Source organism: Notamacropus eugenii, chromosome 4 (genome assembly GCF_028372415.1).
Source record: "Notamacropus eugenii isolate mMacEug1 chromosome 4, mMacEug1.pri_v2, whole genome shotgun sequence".
NCBI lineage: Eukaryota > Metazoa > Chordata > Mammalia > Diprotodontia > Macropodidae > Notamacropus > Notamacropus eugenii.
Window position 1 is genome coordinate 31,206,936 of NC_092875.1, and position 21,924 is coordinate 31,228,859.

The following is a 21,924-nucleotide window of genomic DNA, read 5'->3' on the forward strand; positions in this document are numbered from 1 at the left end:
ATCTGTTACCATGAAAACTGAAAATGCTATAAAAATGTGAGCTGTTACTCTTTTCATGATTTAGTCCACTCTAATGAAACATCAAGAAATGACACTGACAAATCTAAACGTTGACAGACTTGGAAAGACTGAGACAGGAAGCAAAAAGGAGAAGGGAACCCCCAACTTCTGCCCTCACTGTCCTTCCTCATTTTTCTCCTGCTTCTCAGTACAATGCAGCCAGTCTTTTTAATTGAAACCCAGTAAGAAAAACAGAAATAGATAGTATGTTCAAATTGAGAAAACGTGTCCAGAGCTCCATGAGGATGGTTAGTTCACCAGAATCGAGGAAGTCTGTCTCTTGCCTGTCACTAGTGACAGCAGCCCCCATCCAATTCACCATCCCTTCTCCTCTTACACATTTTTGTCAGTCCCTCCCAGAGAAAAGATAGCCATGCTCTCCTGAATGTCTGCCTATGTTGCTCTCTCCTCTTCGTCTCTGTCTTTTCCTTTTCTCTTCTCATACTGATAACTATAATTTAAAAAGAGAAATTGTGAACATACCACAACTCTGTTCTCTAGCACAGTTGTTAAATGGACCATGTGGGTCTGTCCTTTTTTCCATTTCTGCCTTTACCTCTCTTTCACCTTGTCTCTGTGGGGTTTGGAAATCACAGGCAACCCGACATGTGGGGTCAGATGGATGCCCCACCTCGCAGGGGTCCAACAAACTTGGCGCCCCATTCAAACATTGAAATAAACTGTCTGATGGATGTCTCCTGATTAGAACACCTATGCTGGATAACTTCCTTTCTGATGAGTTCCCAGGATTACCTCAATGTCACCCCAGCTGCTACTCCTTAACCCCTGCCCCTAGTTCCCGCCCTCCCCCCCCCCCCCAGTTTCATCCTATCTTCCTACCCTAGATTAGAGCCCAAATTCTGGATGGAATCTCCCCATAGTGGGCTTCAACCTTCACTCTGGGCAAAATTGGTGGTGAAAAGAGGAGAGGCTGTTTTTATTTGTTTTGAAAAGAAGTGTTTTCTGGTCAAATCCGATAAGTGAGAAATTCACCCTTTTGCTACCCACTCTTACTCAACTCAGTCTAAGAAGAAAGGCATACATGTGTGTAAATAGATGTTAAAAATAAACATGTTACAATGCATATTTATTTCATGAGTCACCATGTAACAAATTACATATTACAGTACAATAATATTTATATATGTATCATATACGTACATATTCCAGTTTATTCCTTAGACTATATTATCTTTTTTTTTTAGGTGTTTAAAATATCAGCAGGAAGGGAAAACTAAAAATAAACACCCCCATGCAGGTAGGGAACTACTCTTTAGTCCTTCTTCCTGAGAGGGATAGAAAAAGAAAAATTTCTCACAGATGTTTATAACTACAGCACCCCCAACCTCCCCCCCCCCCCGCCCCACACACCCTCCTTCAACTTATCTAAATCTTTTTACACATTTGCCACTCTGAGGTAGTGACTTTAGACAAAAGAAAAATGATAAAATTAGAATAGTAAGGGTGACCTTTTTTTTTTCATTTCACTATTGCCAAAAAATTATTTACATTAAAAGAAGGCATGATAAACCGGGATTATGTGTATGGGTTATCATGCTTTGGGAACAGAGAACCAGTCTTTAAGGCCAGAAATATTGGAACTCCCAGCTAGACAACTTTGACAATCTGCATACACACATACACACATGGATTCAAATTATTGCACTTAATTTTCCTGATGAATAATTCAGAGACCTGTCAAAGGACATGTGAATGAAAGTTATAGGAAAAGCAGCAGCCTGAATGGTTCCTCAAGGCATGAAGGGAATCTAGTACCCAGAGCTTTCTGATTTAGGACCCAAGGGCCAGAAGTGATTCTGGAGGTTCTGATGTCCTTGGTCAGGTCCGTTTTGACTCCCCATCCCAGATCTGAAGATTTAAACTCTACTTTAGCACTTTTGGCCAGGAAACTTTCGAGAAATTGAGAAATCTGGTCTTCGTGGATTGCCTCAACCTAAGAAGTATGAGGTAAAAATGTGGATGAAACACAGGCCCCCACGGGTAACCAGAAAATAGAGGCATAAATGCCATGTCCCCAAGGAAATGAATGTGTGGGGATGCGAGTCTTGTCTACATCCTCGAGTGCTACTAGCCTCAAAAGAGGGTGAAACAAGGCATTCTGTTCTGTTTATGAAAAAGAAGGAAAAGGGGGCGTACAAGAAGGGAAGGGAAAAGGAAAAAAAAAGATGAGAAAAGAAAAGACCAACGAACACGACCACATCGTATCCTTCTTGTTACTGGCACTTCAACCAAGAAGAAGAGAGATATTTGATCAAAGCAAGACTGTCCCTTTTCTTTCTTTCTTTCTTTCTTTCTTTCTTTCTTTCTTTCTTTCTTTCTTTCTTTCTTTCTTTCTTTCTTTCTTTCTTTCTTTTTTTTGCCCCAAAGAGGAGCTTCAGAGAGTAAGTGGGTGTAAAGGCAGTTATGAGGAGGTAAAAGATGAGAGCAAATGGACTGCTTGGATCTCGGGGTTCCGCTCACCTTGTCGATCTGAGCGGTGGACATTCTGGGGACTCAGCCTGAGATTGTGTAAGGGACAACTCCAACCCCCCTCTCCACCCCACCCCCACCCCTGGCAAAAAGTGGGAAGGCAAGCAGGTCCCCAGGGAGGGACTTGAGAAGATGGAAGTCAACTTCCCCCCCCACCCCCAACACACGCCTTGCCCCTGTCCCTGCAGCCCTCCATCCTACAGGTTGCTTCCCTCGACATTTAATAAAACCAAAATGCCCATCGCTAAAGACCCGATGCTCACCCAGGAATGGAACAAGAGTAGGGGGGAGGCTGGGGTCTTTTTCCTAGATGATTTCAGACGCTTGTCAATTTCAGAAGTAGCTAGACCAGAAGGTGAGGAAAAGGCGGGAGTGGAGAGTTGGTGGAGAGGTCGGGAGTTGGCTCAAACAACAGACAATTTCTAAATAATCCAAGCTGGAGGCTGGAGGCCCCCTCCCCGGTAAAAGTTTATATAGTCCGAAAGTATTGACTAAGTCCTGAGAAACCTACTTAGAGTCCAAGACCCTCCCGAAGAAACCAGGATGCCTTGTGTCAACACAGTTCTCTTGTAGTGACACCTTGGGCTCAATTGAACCGCTCAGGCAAATGAGGGTGAAAGTTTAAGTAGGAATAAGAACGCAATAGTCCACAGCCAGACCTCACACGTGCTAAAGAGAATATTTACAACAAACTTGCCAAAGTAAACGAGCCCGCCCACCCCACCACCACCTCCCCTTAATTTTTTTTCTTCAGATAAACACGGTTAGACCACAAAAGACTCGGCCTGTCTCTTTTAAAGCTAGAGGCGGGCATAGCTGCCGAAAAAGAGATTTTGAGCCGCAATCAGGCTCCCAGAAAAGGCAACCTCCTAGAAGATGAGGCCCACACATCTGTCCACATCTGTCCACTTAGCTTCAGGGACAGCGGTCTTACTTTGCTCCTTGCACAGCTTCCCGTAACCCCTGAGCGCATAATACGCCATTGCCCTCAACTCTAAATCCTCGAGGCTTATTCGGGAGAAACGGGAACCAGGGCCTAGTCCGGGACTTAACGTTGCAGGAAACTTTCTTCTACCCCCCACCCCTCCAAGTAGGAGATGGTTTCAGGTGCTTTAAAAGGCGTCAGTCAGAGCCAAGTTTCGGGCCTGGTGACGCCAAGGTTCAGGGGGATTCACGTTATCTGTTCCAATTTCCTCTGGGGAATCAAATCTCTTCTCCCTGGTGACAGCGCCCACTTGCTCAGTCATCGTGAGAGCAAAACCTCTCACTTTGAAGGTCCTGTTTTCCTTTAAAGGAAAGAGTGGGGGTGGGGGCGGGAGACTGGAAAAAGGCTGGGAGAAAGAGAAAGAGTACAGGACGAAGAGGACGAGGGGCAAGGATGGGAGAGCCTGCAGCGAAGAGGGAGCGGGCCCGAATTCTCCCCCGAAGCCGGCAGTCAGCCCTAGCAGAGGGCGGGAGGGGAGTGGCGCTAGGGTCCTAGCTCCTTCCAGTGCGGCGGCCGGGCGGACTAGGAGCAGCTGGGAGCTGCTGGCCAATGTTTAACTCGGGGCCCCGGCGTGGTGGCCACCGGTTCCTCTTTGTTTGCTCGCAAATTAATCATCCCTTGCGCAGTCGGCGCCAGGCTGGATTTATCACACTCGGGGAGGGGGGCTAGGCGGCCGGGGAGAGACAAAGGGAGTTCGCACCTTCCAGCTTTTGATCTCCGATTAGTGCGGCCTCCCAGAATAATACGAGTCTCCAGGGGCCCAGTCTGGGAGGTCAGTCGTAATTGGCGGAAGTTTGTAAGCCATTAGCAAGACGGTGACATTTTAAAAATCATAATCTGCAAACTCCCCCCCTCCCTTTAGTACCAGGAGGGGCTGCAAGGGTGGGGGAGGGAAGGACCCTGGGGACTGGAGCAAGTCCAGATTCTGGGCCTCAGAGAGAGGAGACAGAGGTTAGAAGTAGATCTGGTCATTATTCCTTTTAGGGAGAGGGCCCTGAGCTATCTATGCATCGGGCAGTGCGCAGTCCTCAGCTACTCTGAGAGAAATGTTTCAATCCGAGCCCCCGAGTTCCCCATGCCCCTCAATCCGTGGCGACGAATGGAAGGCCCAGAGATCTGGTTGGAACGAGTCTCTCCTTCAGTTGGGAAACAGGAAGGCAGAGTGAGTGGGGAGCAAGAGAGTGAGAGAAAGAGTCGGCTTGCGGTCCTCCAGTCCGTTTCCAGATCTCTGCGGCTGGAACGGGACTGGGGGTGGGGGAGAGAAGGATCGCGTGTACATGGGGGATGCACTTGAAAGAGGGCAGGGACAACCGAGAAAAGCCGGCCTTTGAAGTAGACCAGGAGAGAATCAGGAAAAGCCAGGTCCTCTGGAGAAAAGGTCACGACAGTCGTGGCCCACCTGAAAGCATCCTGAAACAGGCCTCGAATAGTAATTCTTATTACAAGGGCTGGTAACAGATGGGGAAACACGGGGACCTTAGAACCCCTAGTCACACATAACCCAGATACCGCTTTAGGATCTCCCAAACGCACTGTTTTAATCGCCGGCTTGAGACGCAACAGAAAGGTCAGAGCTTGTAGAAAATACTCCCAAGTCTCCAGGTTTTTTTTCCCTCTTGCTTCCCTAAACCCCACATACCTTGGGGCAAAGCCAGAAAAAGGGGAGAGAGAGAGAGAGAGAGAGAGAGAGAGAGAGAGAGAGAGAGAGAGAGAGAGAGAGAGAGAGAGAGAGAGAGAGAGAGAGAGAGAGAAAGAGAGAGAGAGAGAGATGGGCCTCAGTTTGGTGAAGTCAATAGACATTGACGACCATAGGGAATTCTCAGCGCTGGCGCCAAGCTCTCTTAGCCATGTGCGTCAAAAAGACACTGGTTAAAAAAAAATCGCCTCAGATGTTCCGCTCCTATCTCCGCGCATTTAGCCCACAATGGAATTGCATTTTCTTCCGCTGCTGGAGAAATAGTGTCTTCCCTTCCCCCTCGTTAAGGGAAGGGGGTATCTACCGCACAGAAAATCTAAGACTGGATCGCTGGTTTCCGCCTCGGATCCCTTCAGCTTTCTTGCCTTCTAGTCGGGGCCAGACTGAGTCCTTCAATTAGGCCTCCCCCTATAAATCAGTGCATCTCACTCTGGTCGTCCTTCCCTTTGCCTTGAACAGACAAAAAGTACTTAATTCCACAAAAGTTCATTTAAAGCCTGTTAGGAAGCGGGAGTGTGAAAATGTACTTAAAATGAGGGTCTTTCTTTTCCCTGAGTACTTTAATTCTAGGCCTCTTGTCTTCCTCCCCCAACCACCCCCACCCCCTCCCCAACCTTCTGACCTATTAGTTTCACAACCCCACCCCCCAGCTTTTGCGCTCGGGACTCTACTTTCCCTCCCCTCCCGGACCAGAGCCCGAGGGCCGAGGAGAGTTCGGTGACCCTGTGCTGGTCAGGGGGCTCTCCAAGAGGCGGGAGAGGGTAGTAAACAGTAACCCATTCGGCGCCAGGCTAGATAATTCCATCACATTCCCTTAACTCGTACTCCCATACCCCTAGGGCCCAAGGCCCCCACCTTACCTGGAGTAAAGCCGGATTCCCGGGAACCGGTCACCTCTGACTCTGGGGCAGGGGCGTTTCACTGTTTGCTTTACAAATTCGCCCCTGATTTTCTGGCCCGATAAATCCCAGGTGAAGAAAGAGCATGGGGCCAAAGTAGATAACGAGAATGATTCTTGGACTAGATATCCACTGCCTTCTCCTCTCCCTCCACCTCCTCCACACACCCCACCCAAGCTTGCAGGCCCAGGCCCTTGCCAATGAGAACCAAGGGGACCCAGTGGAGATGCCAGGGATAAGGATGACAGGTCGGAGAGACGAGGTCCCCAGACCCTGGCCACTTTCACCGATCTGGGGATGTTTTTCCTCACCTCGAATCTGTCTTGACTCCTGCCTATACTTGCTTTGGCAGCGGAGAAGAGACCGAGGGTAGGAATGTACGTATAAACCCACAGATAGTACCCACTAACTCTACATCTACGTGCTTTGAGAAAAAAATCAGAATCAGTCTCTTTCTACCCCCGCCAGAAGGGTATATGCAGTGTGAATAATTACCTGTATGCCGGGGGTGTCGCAGTGTGCCGGTGTGTTTTGATATAATTGTGGGCACGTGTTTCAGTCTGGGGTTTATAAAAATATCCAGTAAAGAGAATACTTAAAATGTGCAATGTGTCTGCCTGGTATATACACTGTGGTCTGTACGTCTAGTGCATGAATCTATTTTTTCGTGCCTCCGTATTGGTGTAGGGGATCCATTGATGGATTTAAATGATTTTATATTTTGTGGTATATTCTGAGAAGTGGGTGGGGGAGGAACAATTCATGTACTTAGACAGCCTAGTCTTTGTGTATTCGTGGGTCCATACATGGGTTTAAACAAATTTGTTGCATATGCTGGAGTCCATGCGAGTGTTTAGACAACCGCATCTGAGAACTGTGTGTCTCTTTTCTATTTTGGAATCTGTGAATATATTTAAATGACATCGGGTCTTTGGGTTATACATTCCGGAGTCCATCCATGTGTTCCTTCAATAATTTCGACTGTCAGTATTGTATATCCTGTGGTCGATGCAAAGTATGTTGAGTTTAAGGGTATTTGTGTATGCGCGCGCGTCTGAGTACCTCAATAACTCGGGTTTCTGTAAAGGGAGTAGCCCGGGAGCCGGAGCCGGCAGCTGTGGGTGCCTTTCTCCGTCCTAGAAACTCCCAACCTTCCGGGGCCCCGCAGGCGAGGCGCCCACGCTGCGCTCGGGAGGGTGCGGCAGCCCCAACGGAGCCGTGCACGTGGAGAGAAGCTAGGAGCAAGCGGGGGTGGGGGGGAAGAGTGGAGCCGGAGCCTTAGCCGGCGCCGGAGCCTCTCCTCGCTTCAGCCCGGCCCCTGTGCCGCGCCGCGCCGCGCTAGGTCCGTCCCTCCCTCTCTCCCTCCCGGTCGGGCACAGCTCTCCCTCGCCCTTCTCATCCTTCCTGCTATTGTAGGGAGAGGCGGCGGCGAACGCTGCAACCTCCGCCCAGTTTCGCAGCCCAGAGCGGGCCAGATCTTCCCCGTCCGGCCGCCTGGAGCGAGGGGAGAGGAGGTAAGACGCAAGGCGCCTCTGGCTGGCCCGGGAGCCGGCGGAGTAAGCGGCAGCCGCCGAGGAGAGAGGAAGGAAGGCGCGGGCGGTCAAAGTCCTTCCCTGCCTGTCTGCCTGCCTGCCTTCCCCGGGCTCCCAAGCTTTCCTCCTCTCCTTCCTTTCCCAGCCCTTCCTCCTCCCTCTGTCCTGGGGCGTACGACTGAGACGTTTCAGGCAGCAAAAAGAAAAAAAAGGGAAAGAGAGAAAAAGAAAGGGGGCAAGCCAGCGAGGAAGCAAGAGCTCAGGGGGTTGCGGGTGATTTCTCCTCGGATAAGCCACCTAGAGGCGACTCTGGTTTTGTCTCCCCAGTGGCTCTGCGCCCTCCGCCCTCCCTCTCTGATCCTGTTGACAATATTCACACGGCAGAGAGTAGTAGAGATGCTTCGCTACAACATTACAGTTTCCGACACCTTTTTATAACTCGGCTCGATCCCCCTCCACTCGACCTGTCAAAACCACGCCTATGGAGCTACACAATTGGTCCGAAAGCGTCAAAGAGCCAATCAAGAAAGCTTGAGCTCCCTCGCAGCTCACAACACATCCGCACGATCTGGCGCAAGGAGAGCAGACTCACAGGGATTTCTTGAGGCTGAGGGTGTCTCTCGCACTGCTCTCTCTTTCTGTCTCCGGCTCTTTCTCTTTCTCTCCCTCCCTCACCTCTCCCCCACCCCTTTTTCTCTCTTCTTCCCTATCCCTTTTTCTCCTCCCCTCCCCTCTTTTTCCCCCCCTCCCCTCCTCCTTCACCTTTTCTAGCCAGGACTGAAATCCACATTATTGCAAGGAAAAGCAGAGACTGGGGGAGGGAAACGCAACAAGGCTCATTGAAACTGAGCCCCCATCCGAAGCTTAGCGGGGAAAGACAGGGAGAAGAACGGAAGCCCATTCGCAGCTCGAGTTGGGTCCTAACTGTCGTTAGAATAATCTTTTTTCGGGGTAGGTAGGGAGGATCTGTTTTTGAGTGTGTCTGTGTCTCTGTGTGTGCAATTTTCCCCTCCCTTCCTCGCTCGCTTTCTCTGTCTCAGAGCAGAGACTTCAGTCGAATTGAAGAACAGGGAGACAGAAGACGGGAAGAAAAAAAGGAGGAAAAGCAAAATTGCAGCATTTGCCCACGGAGGTCCAACCCCATCTTCAACCAAGGAAGCCTGGGCCCGGGAACCCAAGATTCCCGGAACTCTAAACGCAGCGATTCTAGATCCGAGAGCCGAGAAAGCAGTACTCGGGCTGACCGGGGAGAAAGCCAGAAATCCCAGGGACTATCTACTCTTGCCTCCCAGTGAAGGCGGCCGGGAGGGACGTGCCAGGACCGGTGGAAAAACAGGACCCAGGGGTGCCCACCGCCCTTAGTGATTATGCCTCCGAATCCTGCTCTTGGAAGTTTTTAGGAATCAGTCCCTCCACTCCTTTCCAAAATAGAGACTTAATCTATCACATCTCGCTCGACCCCACAACCAAAGGAGGTGTTCTGTGTTCCTGTGGGGTTCCCCTTCTTTTGACGATGTACTATTAAAAGGGGGGCACCTGAGTGAGGACTCGAGTGCAGCAGCCGGAGCCCCGATCCCAGTCAGCAGTGCGGCGGCTGAGCCTCCCCATGAGAGAGCCGGTCATCCCTGGGACAAGCATGGCTTACCACCCTTTCTTACCTCACCGGGCTCCGGACTTCGGCATGAGCGCCGTGCTGGGACACCAGCCTCCCTTCTTTCCGGCTCTCACCCTGCCTCCCAATGGGGCTGCGGCGCTCTCGCTGCCTGGGGCTCTGGCCAAGCCCATTATGGATCAATTAGTCGGGGCCGCCGAGACCGGCATCCCCTTCTCCTCCCTGGGTCACCAGGCGGCGGCTCATCTGAGGCCTCTGAAAACCCTGGAGCCCGAGGAAGAGGTGGAGGACGACCCCAAGGTGCATCTAGAAGCCAAGGAGCTTTGGGAACAGTTCCATAAAAGAGGGACCGAGATGGTGATCACCAAATCTGGAAGGTAAGCGACTCAAGTTCTGACTTTTGAAGTCGGGTCTTTCGGTTTTTTGTTTTGTTTTGTTTTGGGTTATTATTGATCTCCCTCGCCCCCCCCCCTCCCCCCAAAAAAGCTGCTTTGTGAGCTTGTATGCTTGCAGCTGCCTCCGGAAAAACTTGCCTCATCTGGAATTATGCGCTGCTATAGACTACTGCTTGCTTACTTTGCAGACTGAACTGCAGGAAATCCTAATACTACCTGCCTCAAACACACACGTGCATGAATTCTTATTAAGAAAAAATGTTCCCTGTCTTTGTGTGTCTGTGTATGTGTGTGCCTGTCTGTAGACAGTTCGAGGTACTACTATGGGCACTATTTTACAGATACCTTTAAAGAAGATAGTTTTTTTTTTAAACTTGTGTAGGAATACTCCGCAGTCTCTTGTCTGAAATGTACTCATTGTTATTTTCTCATTTTTGCATTTAGAGAGAATAACTTTAGGCTTATTGTCTCTTATGGGAGCTCTTGGAGTGTTTTTATAGTCTAAAGTCTGTCCATCTCCCTCTGTGTCCCGAATCTTGCCCCCTAGGTTCCAAAGAGGCCTAACTGCATATACTTTAGCAATAATAATGTATTACCACATCAATGAGAGAAACTGATCAAAGATATTTTAGTTTGCACACTCACATGTTTGTAATCAGAGAAAGAAAGAGTTCAGCAGGCAAGGGGGGGGGGAATTAGAATTATACAATCAGGCATATGTCCTATAACATATGGGAAAACTAACCTTCCCACAGAGCTTTGTAGCTTTTGCAGAGATCACCTGAACAAACTCTGACAAAGGCTGGGGGGCCCTGTAATTTTTATGCTGTACCTTTCTGCTACTTAAAAGAAAATAAAAGAACGGCATTAAAGCTGGAAGAAAAAAAAAAAGAAACCTTGATCCATAATTCTCACAATCTTCTGTCTCCTGGCTAATTGTGATCAGAAGTTATACATGGAAAATCGTGGTCAAGAGAGAAGGTGCCTTCTTATTTGTTACCGGGTCATGTGTTTTCTTTTAAGCCAGGATCGCGGAATGCCAAACTCTTCGGCATAATAAACAGTAAATTTGTGGTATCCTGTCGCAGTTTAAAACTGGACATAGCAACAGGGGAATGTGGTCAGCCCAGCGCTGTACAGATGGCCAAGTGCTAGAAAATGGCATTTTCTGAATTCGTTGTGGGAGACTCCAGAAGCAGTTACCTTTCCCTATATCAACAAGTTCCAAAGTACATTTTCTTCGTGGAGATATTTCCCCCCCAGGCCCACTAACTTCCTGAAAAAGAGTGATTTCTCCACACACACATACATACACTCGATTTGGCCACTTGTCTGGTAGTAGAAGAGGCCACCACATTTCTTCATTTTCTCCCACTCCACTGTTTGGAAAGTTTTTTTTGTTTTTTGTTTTTCTTAAGCAAGGCTAATTTCATATATACATTTATAATAATAAATTTAAAAATTCCTTTTCTCTGATTGTCGGACAAAAATGAAGCAGACCCCTCTTCCCACATCCCTTTTCCTGCCTTGAAGAAATCTCCCAATCATGAAAAGTTTTTCTTTGAAATATTGAGGGGGTAACTCTTCCTGGAAACTCACAGATTTGTTTTGGTCTATCTCTTCTAGGAGAATGTTCCCTCCATTTAAAGTGAGATGTACTGGGTTGGATAAAAAGGCCAAGTATATTTTGTTGATGGACATTGTAGCGGCAGACGATTGTAGATATAAATTCCACAATTCCCGGTGGATGGTTGCGGGCAAGGCTGACCCTGAAATGCCCAAACGAATGTACATTCATCCCGACAGTCCAGCGACAGGCGAACAGTGGATGTCCAAAGTGGTCACTTTTCACAAACTGAAACTGACCAACAACATTTCTGACAAACATGGATTTGTAAGTTTCCCCCTGAGTTATGGGGATTTGGTTTTGTTTTTAATTCTCTTTCCCTACCTCTGCCAGAAGGCCTCCCTTTTCCTCCCCGGCCTTCTCTCCCTGGATAATGGAAGCTGCCTTTGCAGATCTTAAACTTGAGGGGCCCCTTCAACAAGAACCTCTCGGCATTGCCAGAAGAGACTGGAGGGGGGCACAGAAAAGATCTGGCTGAACTAGGAAAGGGAGCCCTTATCCAGACGGCCCAGTAAATTCCTGACCTGTAATATTTAAAAGTTAAAGGCTCGACTCAGCCAGTTGATTTGGTTTTTAAATCTATTGTTATTTAAAATCCAAAACCAAAACCCCTCTTTACCCACAGTTTCGTTTTCGAATTTAATTTTCCCCATTATCATTTTACCGAAATCAATTCTCTTTTCTTCCAGATTTTTAAAGGCTTGATAGATGAAAAAGTTTAATTTGTGTGTCTGGTTAGCTGCAGTTTGTTGTGTTTTGTTTTGTTTTAAGTAAAGAATGGGATTTGATGAAAGTCAGTTTTCTGAGTTGCCAGGAAAGGCAGAAAGAGATCTCTTAAAATTGAATGAAGAGGGGAATTAAAAATGATTCTTAGAGAATGTGAAATGCCAGTGGTCCCTGTTTTCTCAAGACCCCCACTTCCATTCAACTAATAGGCCGATAAGTGCAAAATACGGTGAAGATTTCCCTGGCCTTTAGAGCTCTAGGGAGAGCTTCTGTCTGGCCCAGAAATCTTTGGGGAGAGTTTGTATACCCCTTCTTTGATTAGCAGACAAAATATTCCTTCCTGGATTTCAGCCTTTTAGAGGCTTTAAGCCAATTGGAACAGTCAGTTAGTGAGAGCTGAAGTCAATAATCCTTTGATAAATTAAATACATTTTTTCTCTTTTTTATGTTTTTTTTTTCCTTTGGACCACTAAAGCGGTTTTGCTGGATATACGGAATTTGGGCACCTATACGCATGTAGAGCACAGGACAAAGGAGTTTCCTATAGAGTACTGATAGGGATATCTGGGTGGTGGCGGTGGTTAGAAAGTCGGTGCCCTCATGAATCTAGAAATTAAAGTCAGTCTATCTGAGCTGTGTACATAGGAGGGTCATGGGCAGTGTTACCGGGGCTCCAAGGTCCCTAGGATTCTTCTCCACACTAACCGTTCCTTCTCTTTCTCCCCTTTCCTCTGTGCAGACCATTTTAAACTCCATGCACAAATACCAGCCTAGGTTCCACATAGTTAGGGCCAATGATATCCTGAAACTTCCCTACAGTACATTTCGGACTTATGTGTTCCCTGAGACAGAATTCATCGCTGTGACCGCATACCAGAATGATAAGGTAACAAAGAATTTGGGGGTAAGAAGTTATAGAATTAAAAAGGGAGGATGTAGGGACGTGCTATTCCAATTTTCTTTTGATGTCATTTGACTTCGTGTGGAGGCCAATCTTAGTGAAAACAGTGAGCACTGCTCTGCGTAGCCAATTGTCAAAATTTGCTTGTGTTAAAGGGTAGGACGATCTAAAGAAATCTTTAAATGACTCTCATTCTGTCTTTAGGTTGTTCCTTCCCCAACCCAGTGTTGACTGGCTAACCTTCCAGGGAGGGGGTGGGAAGAAAGAGAGGTTTTCTGCAAAAATATAAAATGAAAATGGTCTTCTTGAGTGTCTAGCCTAAAACAAGCACAGAGTAGGTTTCCTTTCCCTCGCTGTCCCACAGCTCCGAGTAGCTGTCTGGTCTGGTTCTTATTATGTTTTATCCTGCCATGTTTTTATTATTATTATTTTCTCTGTGTGTGGTAGGAGAAAGATGGAAATACCCAGGGATTGGACTTTTCTAAAAAGCATTTTCATATTGGAGGTACTCTGAGGTGTGGTCAGTCAAGTGGGGATTGTAGCCTGAGTTTTTTACTACCTTGGCCCTAGTCATCGAGAAATATCCCAGGCCCACTTTGCAGACAGTTGGGGAGGGTGAACTCAGTGTTGGATGTATCAGAGGGGTTGGAAATATAATTGGGTGCTGATTGAGGATCTCCCAGATAAGCCTCATTCCTCTCTGATTCACAAGGAGTCATTCAAAAACTAATGTTTTCATGGACCAACCCACTAATCTTTTTCAATGATCGATGGTCAATCGAGCCTTGCACTTATTAGGTGCTTAATAAATGTTTACTGGTTTCATTGAATATGTTCCCTGGACCCTGTGGGCTGGAGCTGAGAGTTAGGAGGGAGGAATGCAAGGCCATTGACTGGGTGTCCTGATGGTGGGTGTTTATTAGAGCCGAAAGGCAGGGTTTTAGTTCAGTTCAATTTCTCCAGAAACCAAGATCTAACTGATTTTCTCTCTTATCATGATGAGAAAGTTGTCCTTTTTTACTGAGAAAACAATTTGAAAAGGAAACTTTGTCAGATAACTTTTTATTTGGAGGGAGGGGGAATTATAAACCTAGTTTGGCAAAATCAGCTTCTTATTTGCTTCTTGGACTCTGGATTTATGTTGGATAGTTAATAATAATAATAATGCTTCTATAAAGTGCATTGCAATAGCAATATTCCTTGGCAACATAAGAGAAATGGAAATTTTTGTTTACAAGCATGACCTCTCCCCACCAAGTTTCTATAAAACACTTTATGAGATTGGGTGGGGGCATAATTCACTTTACAACGAATTGCGGGTCTCTTTAAAAAACAATGTGCTAAATGGAAACATAATTTTTAATAGCTAGAAAGCTTTCTATTTTACATTTTTTTTCAGCCTTCAAATGGACTTTACATCCATTTCCATGAAAAGAGGGAACCATTTCTAGGCCATCTAATGCCTGGAGACTTACACAGGGAATATGGGGTGGGGGGTGGGGGGACAGGAGGTCAAAGACAGTTTTGACTCTGCCTTCCTTGACTCGTTGCCTATCTCAGCTGAACTCCCAACCCCAAACTGAGGAGCCTATGGGGGGGGGGGGGGGGGAAGGGAAGCTGTTCGGCACTTCAGAAGACTTTCAGAGATGAGGCAAAAGTTTTCTTACTTCTCTGTCCTCTTTCCAGATAACACAGTTAAAAATTGACAACAACCCTTTTGCCAAAGGGTTCCGAGATACCGGGAATGGCAGGCGGGAGAAGAGGTGAGGAAAAAAATTGCTTCATACGGAAAGCTTTGGGAGATCTTGAATTCCAATTTGGAGATCCTAAGTGTGTTTGTAAGCAGGCAGTTGTGCCTTTAGAGGGATAAAGAATGCAGTCCCAGGAGGTTCTAGGATCTTCTGTCTTTGCTGATAGGGGTGAACAGCCCCACCCAAATTTCAAAGTCTGTTAAAGTCCATTTGGAAGCTGGCTAGGGTCTGTTTATAAGTCCTTTGTCCTAGGTCACTGGAAATTTGTCAAGGTCCTATTAAAAAGCCAACTCTAGGAACATTAAAAGGCCCATCCTAGAAGGATGTGGATCAAATCAGAAGTTCCTGATGGACCCATCAGAGAGTATTGGTATAGACTTCCCAGTCCAGTCCTGGTGGGGTTGGGCTGGCAGTTCTAAGTAGGTTTGGATCCTTGAGTCAAAAAACAAAATCCCACTCTCTTCAAAGGATAAAATAGCCAGGGGGGTGGGAGGTGACATGCCTAGGCTGCAATGTATTCTCTTGCTGAGCTGAGCAGGGATTTTACTGTCCAGGAGTTTCCCTTTGCAACAAATTCAAAGCTTTTCTAAATCAGGAGAACCCAGAATTATCTCTTTCTTTGGGGCATAAGGGAAAGGATGGCAAGAAGAAAGCTCTTCTTGCAGATACCCAAAGAAAATGATTTCTAATTTTTCTGGAAACACTCTTTGTTTTTATCTAGACTTCTTGCTGGTGGAGAGACTGCACAGAGTACTGGGAGAAATCACTTGAGTTCCTTACAATCTCAGCAATCATTAAGGGGCTTGGTAGACCAGACTTTAATGGCCTGACAATCTGTCCTTTCCACGTCTCTGGACTTAATACTGAGTTCCCCTGTTGGTCTGCCTCACCCATTAACCAAGGTGCCCCTGTGCATGTCTGTTAATGAAATCTCAAGCCTTAATAAATAAATGGAAGACAACCACCCCTTTCTTAAAAATCAACAACTCTGTACAGCATCTTCCTCTCCTCCTAAGTGGCAACTGTGTTGATAGATGTTCAGACCAAGCTGTAGATCCCAGAAGCAACTGGGCTAGGTGTTAGGAGTATATATTTATACATCCTTGGGACTTAGTGAGGGGTAAAAGGAGACAAAAAAATACTCCCTTTCCCCTAAAAGTACTCTTTTGCTCTTCTGTCTACAGAAAGCAACTGACTTTGCAGTCCATGAGAGTGTTTGAGGAGAGACATAAGAAGGAAGCTGGGACCTCTGATGAATCCTCTAGTGAGCAGACAGCTTTCAAATGTTTTGCCCAATCCTCTTCCCCAGCAGCTGTCTCCACCGTTGGGACGTCTAATCTCAAAGGTAGATATCAAAGGGCCACTCCAACCCCTGAGAGCATCTCTCCTTGGTCATGGGACTTGTTTGTCAAAGATGGGGTCTTCTCTGCCTCTGGTAGGGGCCCTTCCTTAGGGCCTTCCCTCAATCCTTTCCCCCTCCTTTGTCATCTCTCTCTCTCTCTCTCTCTCTCTCTCTCTCTCTCTGCCCTGTCACTAGGGCAGAGACAGAAAGTTCAGAGTTGTCCTTCACTGATTCATAATCATGCCTCGTTCTTTGAAAAGGGCCTGGAAGCCTTGTTCTCTTTCCCCAGCAGATGTAAGAAGTTGTGCCCCGCCCCTACCCTCCTGATCCCATCCTAGTGGATTGGGAATTTCTTCATCTGTGCTGCTCCCTCCACCCCTTCTTCCCCTTTTCAATATGCTCCCCCACACCAAAGCCATTGAAAATTTCCTTTGTGCATGTAGATCTAGATTTTAAAGACATTTGAGCATGTTGGAAATGGGGTGAGGGGGTGGGGAAGATGTTACAGGTGGGGGGTGGGAATCTTTGCCACCTGAATCAGAGGAGGCAGGAGATAGAACCCAGCTGAAAAGTCAGTGGACTTGTGGGAGGAGGTGTGCTGGGGGAGGGGAGGGAGATGAGATGGTTCAGGACCTGAACCGGTTTCCTGTGTTTAATGAGCAGGCAATATTTATTTGGAAAGAAACACACAGAGAGAGACTATGGAAGAAACCTGTTTTCAATGGAAATGAAATGAAAGAACTTTATATCTTTCATCCATTAAAATTTTCCAGTATAAAATGGTTTGCAATGGTTGTGCTGATAGGGAAATAAAATTGTATTCATCTGAACTGGGAGAGGAATATACCTATTCCACAGATCCTTTTCCCTCTCTAGGCCTCAGTTTCTTCTGTAAAATGAGGCTGTTAAGCTAGATAAATTCTCTAGACCAGGGATGGAGAACCTGTGGTCTTCTAGGTCCTCAGGTGCAGCCTTTTGACTGAGTGCAAGTTTTATAGAACATCTTTTAGTAGGGAAATTTGTTCTGTGAAGTTTGGATTCAGTCAGAAGGTCGCACTTGAGGACCTAGAGAGCCACATGTGGCCTCTATGCTGAAGGTTTCCCATCCCTGCTTCTAAAGTAGCCTTCAGTGCTTTAAACGATTACTCCTTTCCCTTGTGATACCTTCACTTTGCCCCGAAGACGGTTCTTTGTTTTTGTATTTATGCATCTATTGGTGCAGTGTAACCTGGAGGGCTAAGTAAGCACCTTGAGGGCAAGGCCGGTTCATTTTAATCCTTTTATTCCAAGTACCTAAGCATCTTGGTGCCAAATTCTGCCTACTTAATAAAAGTCTTTTGACACATTTCTATGGTTAAGGTTTTGTGGAATTTCTGGGCTGAACTGGTGGTGGTGGCAGGGGAAGGAGGTACAGTTTGCAGCCTGGTTGTAGACTCATCACTGCATGAGTCTCACCTTGCCTTGTGCCCTTTCTCCTCTCTGCAGATCTGTGCCCTAGCGAGGGTGAGAGCGATGCTGAAAGCAAGGAAGACCCCCCTGAGGCCAGTGACATGGGAAAAATCTCTACCACCACCTCGGAAGAACCTTCTAAAGACGAAGGCACCTCACCCTCCAAGGCCCACCTCTTTTCCTCGGAGAAAGATCGAGACCGGGACCGGGCCAGGGAAGGGGTACGGCTGGAAAAGAACTCCCCGGATTCCCGTCATAGCCCAGCTGCCATCTCCTCTAGCACCCGAGGCTCAGGCTGTGAAGATCGAAAGAGCCCTGGCCGTGAAGGGGTGCCCAAAGCCCCAGAGGAGGGGCGCCCGCTGCTCCCAGGGAAGGAGACCTTCACCCCTCTCACAGTGCAGACGGACAACTCCTCACACCTAAGCCCAGCTCACCTCCCCAACCTGGCCTTCCCCCCTGGCTTGGCAAGTCAACAGTTCTTTAGTCCTCTGGGCAATGGCCACCCTCTCCTCCTGCACCCCAGCCAATTTGCTATGGGGGGAGCTTTCTCCAGCATGGCAGCGGGTATGGGTCCCCTGCTGGCTACTGTGTCTGGAGCTTCCACGGGGGTCACCGGCTTGGACACCACGGCCATGGCCACTGCGGCGGCCCAGGGACTATCGGGGGCCTCTGCAGCAGCCTTGCCCTTTCATCTCCAGCAGCACGTCCTGGCCTCTCAGGTAATTCATTCTCTCTCTCTCTCTCTCTCTCATAGACGCAGCTAGGGGGTATAGTAGATAGAACACTAGACTTGGAGTCAGGAAGGCAAGTCCAAACCCACAAGATACTTATGATCCTGAGCAACTCATTTTAACCTCTTTCCTCAATTTTCTTATCTGTCAAATAAGGGTTATCATAGCACCAACCCTACAGGATTGTCATGAGAACTAAAAGTGCTTTGCAAACCTTAAAGGGCTATATAAATTCTAGCTGTTATCATCATTAATATTATCACCACCCCTGGCTCAAATTGCCTCCCTGGGTGCCAGGCAGCATTGGGATTACGGTAAGAGGGCACTCTCCTGTCCTCCCAAGCATTAATTTTGGAGAAGGCCATCCTGGGTTAACAACAACAGCTTGCATTTGGAGTGTGACCAGGACAAGAAAGGGAGCTGCCTGTGTGTGGGGAGGACTAGGCCTTGGGCAAGAGAGAGAAAGGGAGAGCCAATAAATCGGGCAAGGCTGCTAAGGTTCAGGGGAAGCTTTATTTGGGAGGGAGAATCTTCAGGTTTCTCTTTTGACTGGTGGTACCCATTTCTGTTCCCTTCTCTCACTGCTTCCTGTGTCTGATATTTGTAAGGACCTTAGAAATATAGAGGTTGGGCTAGGGATTGAGCAAAAGTTAATTTCTGTTCCTTCTGTAAAACAACTGGTCAACCTTTTTCCAGTAGAAATTGTGGAAGTTGTGATGGAAAACAGCAGACTAGGAGTTTGGTGATGGTTGTTAGTCCTGGCTGTCACTCAGTAACTGTGTATGATGTTAGGAGCTGCTGATCTGAACCCCCTTTCCCCTCCCCCCCCCCCACAGCCCTCCAAAAATTAGGTTACACTAAAACATATTAGGGCCTCCTCTCTTTCTTCTAGGGTCCTCGCCAGCTCTGGCCTTTACTGAACAGAAAAGGGACCTTAGAATTAAGGCCTCACCCACTTCAGACATTCCATGTTCTGAGGTCTTACTCAGCTTTACCATTCCATGTTCCACTTCCCTTCCAGCTCTGACATTTGTGTTCCCAGGGCCCTCCCAGTTCTAACATTTTACTACCCAAGGTCCCGCCCAGCCCTGACTTTCTATGGTTTTGTTCTTGGCCTACAATGTTTTCCCTTGGGATCTGGGCCCTTGACTGGCTTTTCTGGGACTAGGACTAGGAGTTGTGGCTTGTGGATTTGTACCAGGAAGGGGCCCACTAGCTCTCTGTCCCCAGAATCACTGACTCCTCCCTCCCCACTTTCGTTCTCCAGGGACTGGCCATGTCGCCCTTTGGCAGCCTCTTCCCCTATCCGTACACGTACATGGCAGCGGCTGCGGCCGCCTCCACTGCAGCGGCTGCTTCCAGCTCCGTTCACCGGCATCCTTTCCTGAACGCAGTGAGGCCCAGACTTCGCTACAGCCCTTACTCCATCCCTATGCCCCTTCCTGATAGCAGCAGCCTGCTCACCCCGGGGCTCCCTTCGATGGCAGCGGCAGCGGCGGCGGCGGCAGCGGCAGCAACGTCGGGCGGTGTGCTGGAAGGCAAAGCCGCCAACTTAGCCGCCAGCCCCGCCTCCGTGGCTTTGGACTCGGGCTCGGAACTCAATAGCCGATCTTCTACTATCTCCTCTGGCTCTGTGTCTTTGTCCCCAAAACTCTGCCCTGAGAAGGAGTCCTCTACCAGCGAACTACAGAGCATCCAGCGTCTCGTGAGCGGCTTGGAGTCCAAGCAAGACAGATGCCGCAGTGGATCCCCCTAATGGCCTGCACCTCAATCCCAGAGTTCCAAGAAAGGGGGCCCATTGGGGTGGGGGGGAGGATGGGCGCAGAAGTGCATGGGTGGGGGGGGAGGACGTCCCCATCTTGAGTTCTTGTGTCTCATTCCAAACCATTCTCGCAGTGCACTTTGTAAACTATGGTGAAGTCCCTCAGATGACCCTGTGGTCACAGCAACCCCTCTGGAAAGGGCTGGGCTGCGGCCCAGCTGAGGCTTGAAGGGGGTGGGGTGGGGGGAGAAGGATTTAATGGAGGAAAAAAGACCGAAAAGCTGCTATGTTTCAGAACCATGCTCTCTTTGAAAGGTCATGTTTGCCCCACAGAAAGCAGAGATGGCCAAGTTCATCTCCAGAGGCGTTTTTTTTCCCTACTCGGTGTGTAAAATAGACTGAATGAAATAAAAATGAATGGAAATGAATGAATAAGGTTTAGAAAAGTGATTTTTTTTAAGACTATAAAGTGACTTGCATATCAGTTCCTCAAAATGAAATTGAATGCAGAACTCTGGGGTGGGATGAAGATATACCTGTAGCCCTTGTTAACCTGTATTAATGAAATCCGTGTCTTTTTAATATTATTGTGATGTCTTAAGAGCCCCCATAGGGCACTTGCATGCTCCACAGTAGTCTATTTTTCTGTTTTATTTTTCTGAATGTTTAATTCCCAGGGAGAAATGAAAATGACCCTTTTCCCCCCTTCCCCATTATTGCAACAGGACCCCCTAATAATATTAATAATTTAAAAAGTAAGGGGAATTGAATTGATTTTATCAGACTTTGTTGGGTTGGTAGTTGTCTCCCTTGGTTTCCTTCTCTCTTTACTGTATATGCAATAACAAGGTTATTAAAAAATAGTTAAAAAAAGAGAAGTGGACACTATTAGACAAAGTATTTATGTAATTATTTGGTAACTTGTAAATAAGTGGAATATGAATACTCAAAATTAAACTTTAATTTATTGACACTGTACAGATCTCTGTAAATAAGGCAGCAGCTGTCCCGTGTTTCGTTCTCCATTTCATTTCAAGGTCAGACTTGGAAAACAAGGAAACATACAGCTCTGGAATGGTTCTGGGTTTTTTTTTTCCCCCTATCTACTTTTTTTTTTTTTTTTTGCAAAGTACCTCCCTGCTAATAACTAAGTTAGTAAAAAAAAAAAAGTCCTAATGCGGAAGATAAAAATAAATTAATGGAAGGGTGCTATTATTGGGCTCTTTCCTGAGTCAAATGAAAGAGGTGGAGATTGAGATGGGGAGGGGAAAGGGGGCAAAGCAGAATTTTGTGGTCTGTATTCTCTGAATTTGCCCATTCCTTCTTGTGTCCAAATGAAATGGGTTTGACTACTGGTGTCACTATGTGATCCATTTATTTCTCAGTTGGTGCCTAGAGATAATAGCTAATCCAAGTTTGAAAGTCAGGTGTTTTCAAGGAAAACAAAACACCAAACTTTAAAAAAAAAAAAAAAAAGGAAAGCCCATGAAGGTATATTTTGTGTTATAGAATCGTTAATGAGTTCTTGGTTCTCTGTACTTTTTTTCTTTGAAAACGTCACTGAAATTTCAATAAATTTTTATTGAAATGTCTCCTAGACTTGTCGAATGCCTTTCTTGTTGGAACTTTCACTGGAGTAGACAAACAGGAACAAAGAATCCGACTCCCTCTCCCAATCCTTAAATAATTAAGTCCCCAACCCACCCTCTCATGGAACTGGGTAGTTCTGGAGAACTGTCAATCAAGTGTCACAGAGGCGCCCAAATACTTTTTTGCTCCAGAAAAATAAAGGGGGGGGGCGGTCCAAAAAGAATTTGATCATGCATTTTCCTTGATGAGAGAGGGACGGGTCAGACGAGGAGGGAGGGAGAAGGGTTTGGGTTGCCTAGCTCTTTAGATCTTGCTTTCAATGGCAAAAGACGCGGCAAAGGTCCGCCGGCGTGCGCATGGCTCACTCAGACCTACA

The 21,924-nt window shown here is 47.2% G+C and overlaps 1 protein-coding gene across 1 annotated transcript; it reads left to right on the forward strand.

The window, feature by feature from the left end:
* Nucleotides 1-7,994: 7,994 nt before the first annotated feature.
* Nucleotides 7,995-21,550, forward strand: TBX3 (T-box transcription factor 3). Its single transcript, XM_072600345.1, has 7 exons — nucleotides 7,995-9,651; nucleotides 11,296-11,563; nucleotides 12,762-12,908; nucleotides 14,610-14,686; nucleotides 15,859-16,019; nucleotides 17,502-18,184; nucleotides 19,464-21,550. The coding sequence occupies exons 1-7, from the start codon at nucleotides 9,269-9,271 to the stop codon at nucleotides 19,950-19,952; spliced, it is 2,208 nt and encodes a 735-aa protein (XP_072456446.1). The 5' UTR covers nucleotides 7,995-9,268; the 3' UTR covers nucleotides 19,953-21,550.
* Nucleotides 21,551-21,924: the final 374 nt, after the last annotated feature.

Bases quoted from the DNA above. Each gene is read 5' to 3' on its own strand.
- TBX3 (XM_072600345.1), top strand. From the start codon at position 9,269: ATGAGAGAGCCGGTCATCCCTGGGACAAGCATGGCTTACCACCCTTTC. The intron at 9,652-11,295 runs GTAAGCGACTCA...TATCTCTTCTAG, and splicing joins GTGATCACCAAATCTGGAAG to GAGAATGTTCCCTCCATTTA. The intron at 14,687-15,858 runs GTGAGGAAAAAA...TTCTGTCTACAG, and splicing joins AATGGCAGGCGGGAGAAGAG to AAAGCAACTGACTTTGCAGT.